This window comes from Terrapene carolina, unplaced genomic scaffold (assembly GCF_002925995.2).
Source record: "Terrapene carolina triunguis isolate 2854851 unplaced genomic scaffold, T_m_triunguis-2.0 Scaffold493, whole genome shotgun sequence".
In the NCBI taxonomy this organism is placed as follows: Eukaryota; Metazoa; Chordata; order Testudines; family Emydidae; genus Terrapene; species Terrapene triunguis.
Window position 1 is genome coordinate 88,453 of NW_020664844.1, and position 8,088 is coordinate 96,540.

At 56.3% G+C, this 8,088-nt stretch overlaps 1 protein-coding gene across 1 annotated transcript in view; it reads right to left on the reverse strand.

Moving 5' to 3' along the window:
- ATP4A (ATPase H+/K+ transporting subunit alpha) overlaps positions 1-8,088 on the reverse strand; it is a 16,439-nt gene that overhangs the window by 8,051 nt on the left and 300 nt on the right. Inside the window, exons 2-10 of the mRNA XM_026658628.1 lie at positions 6,947-7,084; positions 6,413-6,472; positions 5,368-5,571; positions 4,849-4,962; positions 4,423-4,557; positions 4,020-4,137; positions 3,216-3,484; positions 697-895; positions 113-222 (exon numbers count right to left, since the gene is read on the reverse strand). Of these exons, the coding sequence (XP_026514413.1) occupies positions 113-222; positions 697-895; positions 3,216-3,484; positions 4,020-4,137; positions 4,423-4,557; positions 4,849-4,962; positions 5,368-5,571; positions 6,413-6,472; positions 6,947-7,084 (1,347 nt within the window). The remainder of the gene's footprint in view (positions 1-112; positions 223-696; positions 896-3,215; positions 3,485-4,019; positions 4,138-4,422; positions 4,558-4,848; positions 4,963-5,367; positions 5,572-6,412; positions 6,473-6,946; positions 7,085-8,088) is intronic.

Sequence of the window (8,088 nt, forward strand, 5' to 3'; positions counted from 1 at the left end):
CCCTGCAGCACAGCGCCCACCAGGGGAGAGCGCCCCCTGCTGAGCCCATTTTGTATGTCAGATCTAAGTTGTCTATATTGCCCGTCTCGTCTCTCCTGCCTACTGGCCGTACCTTGGGCACCGGCACGTTGTCCTGGCCTGATTTGAAAAAGGCTCGATTGCAGAGAGACACGATCTTGCACAGCGCTCGCCATGTCTCCGATGACTGATCGAAGCTCTGCCCTGAACGAGAGAGAGGTTGATATAACAGCCGAGGAATTCCCTCTCCCACTTCCAACCTGAAATGTCCCAAAGCACCAGAGAAGCAGGGACGACTTGCCGGGTGCTGAGATGCAGTCCCCTCTGGGGAGGGGCAGCTGGGGAACATAACTGCATATAACGCCGGACAGGGACGGCTCGCCCTGTGCTGAGATACAGCCACCTCTGGGGTGGGGCAGCTGTGGAACCACTACACATAACACCGGACAGGGATGGCTCGCCCGGCGCTGAGATGCAGTCACCTCTGGGGCGAGGCAGCTGGGGAACAGCTGCACATAATGCTGTATGGGGAAAGCCTGCCTGGTGCTGAGATGCAGCCACCTCTGGGGTGGGACTGCTAGGGAACCACCGCACATAACATCGGACAGGGACAGCTCATCCGGCGCTGAGATGCAGCCACCTCGGGATGGTAGCAGCTGGTTGAACAGAGTCCCATACCTGACTGGTCCTCTGTGGTGTCAGCCGTGTGAATCTGGTTGTCGAACCAGAGATGGGAGACAGTCATGCGGTTTTGGGTCAGGGTACCCGTTTTGTCAGAGCAGATGACAGAGGTGGAGCCCAGAGTTTCCACCGCCTCTAGATTCTTCACCACGCAGTTCTTTCGAGCCAGACGCTTGGCTGTGAGTGAGAGACAGACCTGCCAGGTGAGAGACGGAGGGAAAGGAAGAAAGATCAGAGTCAGCATAAACAGCAAAGTGTATCCAGTGTGAGACCAGATCAGTCAGTAGGAATGCTGCACAAAATCTGGATTGAATCTAGTATGAAACTGGATCAGAGTCAGTCTAAACACTGCACACAATCTGGACTGGATTCAATTTGAAACTGAATCAGAGTTAGTGTAAACAGCATTATACAAAATCTATACTAGATGCAACGGGAGATTAGATCTGAGCTAATCTGAGCACTGTAGAAAACTGAAATTGGATTGGAGACCGTCTAAACACAGCCTGAAAACTGGAATGGAGTCAGGGTAAATCCAGATCGAATGCTGCCCCCAATCTAGATCAGGGGTTCTCACAAGAAATTCTTTGGTGGTCTCAGAGTGTGGCCACCAACGCTTGCTGTTGGCCGCACTGATAATTTTTCTTAAAATACTTAATTAACTTTAGGAAAAAACAACTAAATATGCACCTAGACACGTCCAAATCATCGTATTTATTTATGTAGGATTTTTTTTGCAGACTCAGTACTAATGTCCAGTTCTCTATTCTTTACGGGACCTAAACAGACTAGAAAAACAAATAAGGTGCTTTGCGCATTCTTGTCTTTTGTGGTTGTTTCTTTTGTTTTTGGTTGCCTTTGTTAAAAAGTCTTACTAGCTAAGGAAGTCTGCCGCTGCGAAAAGTAATATTTGTATGTTTGTTAATATCACTTTTCATGGCAGACTTACTAGCTACCTGGGAGGCTGCGAAAAGTGCTATTAACAACCGTACAAATATCAATTTTCACAGTAGGATTACTTAGCCCTGGCAAGCCAGGGCTGCCCAGGGGAGGGGGGCAAGTGGGGCAATTTGCCCCAGGCCCCGGGCCCCGCAGGGGCCCCCACAAGAGTTTTTCAGGGCCCATGGAGGGGGGTCCTTCACTCGCTCCGGGGCCCCTGGAAAACTCTCGTGGGGCCCGGGCCCTCGGAGCTTCTTCCGCTCCGGGTCTTCGGCGGCAATTCGGTGGTGGGGGGTCCTTCCGCTCCGGGACCCGCTGCCGAAGTGCCCCGAAGACCCGCGGCGGGGGGTCCTTCCGCCCTGGGACCCGCCGCTGAAGTGCTGGGTCGACGGCGGCGGGGGCCCCCCGCCACCGAAAACCCCAGACGCCCTGAATCTTCTGGGCGGCCCTGTGGCAAGCCAGGGGACAAATTAAGCCCTGGATGGGGAGGTGGGTACGGAGACAATGAGGGGAATGGGATAGCTCAGTGGTTTGAGCATTGGCCTGCTTAACCCAGGGTTGTGAGTTCAATCCTTGAGGGGGCCATTTAGGGATCTGGGGCAAAAATCTGTCTGGGGATTGAGCCTGCTTTGAGCAGCGGGTTGGACTAGATGACCTCCTGAGGTCCCTTGCAACCCTGATATTCTGTGATGGATGGTGGGCCGGGGAATGGGGACTCACTGGCCGCCTGCTCCTCTGGCGTTTGCAGCTCCAGAAGGGGGAAGGGACCAACCCCTTCTGGTGGCCCTGGGGGAGAGGCACTGCTTTGTGCCGCCGCCCCCCCCCCCAGTCACTGCCGTGGAGGCCGGTGGCCATAAGAAAAGCCCCTGGTGGCCACATTTGAGAAACACTGATCTAGACTGGATCTAATACGGAACTGGATTAGGAGTTGGTCCAAATACTGCAAAATCTGGACTGGATCTGGTGTGAGACCAGACTAGAGTCCCTGAAAGACTCTGGATCTAATATGAAATTATCTTGGACTCAAACTATTTATAAAATCTGGACTGGATTCAATATAAAACTGGCTGAGAGCCAGTCTAAGCACTGTATATAACACAGAATCCAGTGTTACACCAGATTGGAGTCAGTCTAAACACTACAAAACCTGAACGGGATCCAGAGTAAGGCTGAAAACCTGGACTGGATCCAGACAGAGGCCAAATTGGAGTCAGTCTAAACAATGCATAAAACCTGAATTGGATCCACATTGAGACTGGATCGGAATCAGCCTAAATGCTGCACAAAACCTGGGCTGGATCTAGTACAAAACTGGTTCACAGTCAGTCTAACCGCTCCATTAAATCTGGTCTGGATTCAGTGTGAGGCCGGATTGACGTCAGTGTGAAAACAATTTAAAACATGGACCGGCTCCAGTACAAAGCGAGATCGGAGGCAAACTATGTATAAAACCTGGACCGGATCTAATGTGAGACTGGAGTGGAGTCAGGATGAAGCTGGCACAAAACCTGGACCGGATCCCTTGTAAGACCGGCTCAGAGTCAGGGTCCCACCACAGCTAGTTAAGGGGGACTTACCGTGACAGTGGCCAGCAGCCCCTCGGGCACATAGGCCACCACGATGGCCATGAAGAAGACCATGGCCTTGAGGAAGGGGTAGCCGATCACCATGGCGACGACAAAGAAGGTGCCCCCGAAGAAGATGGCCAGGCCGGCGATGATATCCACAAAGTGCTCGATCTCGATGGCGATGGGCGTCTTCTCGTTCTCCACACCCGAGGCCAGGGTAGCGATGCGCCCAATGATGGTGCGGTCTCCGGTGTTAACGATGATGCCGGTGGCAGTGCCTGGGGGGGGGGGGGAGAGATGGAGCTGACACGACTACACGATGACCGGCGTGGCCTCGGCCACAAAGGGTCCAAGGGAGGGCTCTCCAGCGCTCAGATGCAGCCACCTCTGGGGCTGGGCAGCTGGGGAACAACCTCACAGCAACATGGCACAATGATTCAGGACAGGATGTGAAGGAGAATCTTGTATCCAGTTGAAACCACAGGAGGGAATTTGGAAAGAGTGTCCGCCACTGAGCCACCCCACACTCTACCCATGAACGGGGCCAGCCCTGACGGCCAGAGGAGAGTGCCCCCTTTTGAATCATAGAATATCAGGGTTGGTAGGGACCTCAGGAGGTCATCTAGTCCAACCCGCTGCTCAAAGCAGGACCAATCCCCAGACAGATTTTTGCCCCAAAAATCCTAAATGGCCCCCTCAAGGATTGAACTCACAACCCTGGGTTTAGGAGGCCAATGCTCAAACCACTGAGCTATCCCTCCCCCCAGCTGGGTTTCCCCTCCAAACGCCAATGGGGCCCTTCCCTGCTGGCACCTTCCAGGCACATGGTGGAGAAGAAGGCGATGTTCCGGGTCTCCAGGGGACTCTCGTGGGTGCACTCGGGGGCTCTGGTCTGGGGCTCGGACTCCCCTGTCAGAGACGAGTTATCCACCTGCAAGAGAGAGCCCAGTGGGTCAGTGCCACCCTGCACCCCCCCTTGCCCCGGCTTGGAGGTCTCTGGCGTGGATGGCAGGCTGTGGGGTGGGGGCTGAGGGAGCAGGCCCAGGAGTGCGGGGGTAGATCAATGGGTGCCCAAGTGATCAGCTGGGCAGACGGATAGGCACCGTCCAGCAGGGGGCAGCAAAACATACACACACACACACACACACACACACAAATGCACAAACGCACCCTGTGTTCCCCCACCCCCATGCCCAGCTAACGCAGCCCCCCGCACCTTGCAGCCCTGTGACGTGATGATCCGGATGTCGGCCGGGACCCTGTCCCCTCCCTTGATCTCCACGAGGTCACCCACCACCAGTTGGTTGGCGTTGATCTGGAATTTGTCCCCGTCCCGAATCACTGTGGCTTGCTAGGAGAGTGAGAAGAGTCAGTGTTAACCTTAGAGCTATGGCCACACGGTGACACCACATGGGACGGCTCGCCCGGTGCTGAGATGCAGCCACCTCTGGGGTGGACAGCTGGGGAACAGCAGCACATAGGTATGGCTCTGCTTTAAGCACTCCCCTCTCAGAGCTAGGGATAGAACCCAGGAGTCCTGGCTCCCAGCCCCTCCCCCCTGCTCTAACCACTAGACCCCCCCCTCCCAGTACAATGACTGGGGTATCCATGGCCTGCGTTCCCCTCCCACCCTAGTGCTTACCTGTGGCACAAGATTCTTGAAGCTGGCGATGATGTTGGTGCTCTTGAACTCCTGGTAGTAGCCAAAGCAGCCGGTCACGACCACCACGGCGATGAGGGCAATAGCCAGGTACAGCTGCCCAGGGAGAGGGTACAGGGAGAAAGGTTATTACTCATCCCCTGGCCCAGCGGCGCCCCCTGCTTTGCCAAGTTGCCCAAGTCTGCAGAGAGCCTGGGACAACCCACTACCCTCCCAGAGCTGGGAAGAGAACCCAGGAGTCCCGTCTCCCTGCCCCTTCCCCCCACACTTTAACCACTAGACCCCATTCCCTTACTAGACTCAGGGACAGAACCCAGGAGTCCTGGCTCCCAGCCCTCCTTGGTCTAATCCACTAGACCCCACTGCCCTCCCGGAGCCAGGGATGGAACCCAGGAGCCCTGGCTTCTCCCCCCAGCTCTAACCCACTAGATCCCACTGCCCTCCCAGAGCCAGGGATGGAACCCAGGCATCCTGGACCCCCCCCCCCCGCGGGGTACCCACGTTATCCGCGCTGGTCAGGTCTCCTTGGCCGCACTGGATGCCGAAGGCTATGAGGCAGATGGCAGCGGCGACCCACATCAGGCACTGCAGCCCCCCGGCCAGCTGGCGGGCGAATTTGACATATTCAGGGGTCCCCTTGGGGGGTTTGAGCTCGTTGGGGCCATCCCGGAGCAGGATCTCTCCTGCCACTGTGCTGTTCATGCCCTGGATGCAGATAGAGAGAGTGTCCCATGTTAGGTGGAGGCACCCCTATGCTATGTGGGGGTGTGGCTATAATATAGGGGTGGAGCTACAGCACAGGGGCGGGGCTATTAGGTGGGGGTGGGGCTTCAATAAAGGTGGGGGGCTATGAGTGTGTCTAGGATCTCCAGAATCGCCTTTGTCCACCCACTTTGCTGTCCGTAGCTTCTCCACCTTTCCTCAGTTTCCTCTCCAGAGATCCACATGCACCCAGGGCTGGATGGAGACCCAAGGACCCAACTCCTGGAGTCAGGTGAATGCCGCAGGATCTCAGCTTTCATTAAAAAAATTAATCCAGGTTCTAGCTCTTGTGGTGGGGGAGAAAAGTTCTGAAATGTGCCTGACACCTGCCTGAGTTTGCAGAGAGCCTGAGCTGATTGCTCAGTGAGGGCTGAAAACAGCACCATTTATGGCAGTCTTCCTCCCCCTGGCTGGTGTCCCTCTCACCACAACTGTGGCACTGCCCTCAGGAAGTGCACAGCTCTGGAGATGCCCTCCAAACCTGGCTGGGGCACTGCTTAGAGAGGAACCTCACAGCCCTGGGGACAGGTCAGAGACTGTTTGAATACATGGGGGATTGAAGGAGGAGCCCCCGGCCCAAAAAGAAGTGGCTCTCAAAACCCAGTGGGGATGGGCTACCATGTAGAGGGCACGGTCACCTTTGGGTGGGGGGGGGCACTGCCAGAGAAGGTGTACTGTACTCTAGCCCTTTGGCTGTAGTGGAGCAGGGCATCTGAAGTAGACGGCAACTGGAGCTGGGTTGAGAGACACAGACCTACCTGGCCTCCATCTCAGGGGCCCTTACCTTGTTGATGTTGGTTTGGTACTTCAGCTCCAGGTCTTCCACCGAGAGCTGATGATCGTCCTGGAGGAGAGAAGGGAGCCCAGAGTGGGTGAACGGGCTGCCCCAAGCGTGACTGATGCTGCCTAGGTCTACCGAGAGCCTGAGCCCGTCGCTGGGAGGGGGGATCTGTTCCCAGTGTGACTGATGCAGTGACGCTGCCTGGGTCTCCCGCGAATCTGAGCTCGTCCCTGGGAGAGGGGGGAGCTGCCCCCAGTGTGACTGATGCAGTGACGCTGCCTGGGTCTCTCGCGAACCTGAGCTCGTCCCTGGGAGAGGGGGGAGCTGCCCCCAGTGTGACTGACGCAGTGACGCTGCCTGAGTCCGCCGAGAGCCTGAGCCTATTGCTCTGAGATGAGGGGTTGTCTACAGCTGCCTCTAGCTCCCCACAGAAGCTAACAGCTCTACTACTACTGCTGGCTGCTTGAGCAACAGAGCTTTGTGCAAGGCCCACGGTCGAGTCTTGCGACCGACCCCAGTCCAACTGCCCCCACTCACCACGTCCATCTCTTTCTTCATGCTCTCCAGCTTCTCTTTCTTCTTCGCCGCCTTGTTCGTCTTCTTCTTCTTGATCTTCACGTCCATGGCACCATTGCCCTGCTTCTCCATCTCCACCGAGTACATCTCGTATTGGTCCTGTGGAGAGGAGAACAGCCCTAGTGCTGTTGGCCTTTGGGGGAGTTGCTCCTTGAGCTCGACAAGTAGAGGGCTGTGCTGAAGGGACCCAGCTGGGTCTCTGTGCAAGATAACAGCGCTACTACTGCTGCCAGTAGGTGATAAGGCATCTCAATGCCAGGGTATTCAGCTCAGCAGCCCCTGGGTTCTATGCCTGGCTCTGGGAGGGAAGTGGGGTCTAGGAGTTAGAGCAGGGGGGGCTGGGAGTCAGGACTCCTGGGTTCTCTCCCCAACTCTGGGAGGGGAGTGGGGTCTAGTGGTTAGAGCAGAGGGGCCTGGGAGCCAGGACTCCTGGGTTCTCTCCCTGGCTCTGGAAGGGGAGTGGGGTCTAGTGGTTAGAGCAGAGGGGACTGGGAGTCAGGACTCCTGGGTTCTCTCCCCAGCTCTGGGAGCGGAGTGGGGTCTAGCGGTTAGAGCAGAGAGGGCTGGAAGCCAGGACTCCTGAGTCCTATAGCACTGATTCAGATGACTTCACATCCCTTTGTTCCTCCTCAGGCACTGCATCCAAGGGGTTTGCTGGGGCTCTTAGCGTGTGTCCCAATGCGAGTGGTGCGGTTCACTTCCTTCTCTCATTGACAGCTGTTCTCTAAGCCATCAAACGCCTGGTGTAGAAGGAAGAGCGCCCCCTGTTGAGCCAGGGTCCCATAGCAAAGCACCCCCTAGTGCCACCCTGGGGCATCAGGGCCAGCCCTGACTGCCGGGAGTCCATGGATTCCTTTGCTGCAGATCCTCTGGCTGTGAAATGTCCAGCCAGGTGGGAGCATCACAGCTGGGCCAATTGTTCCTTGCGAGGCCCCTAGGGGGCGCCATGTATCCAACTCGATTACACCCCGGCCACCTCCAATTGGAAAGTCAAATAACAAAACAGCTGTGAAATTAACCAGGTGCGATTTCGAAGTCCTCTATCCATCCCTTCCTATACACACCTTCTATCCATCCATCCCCACGTACCCCCTCTATCCATC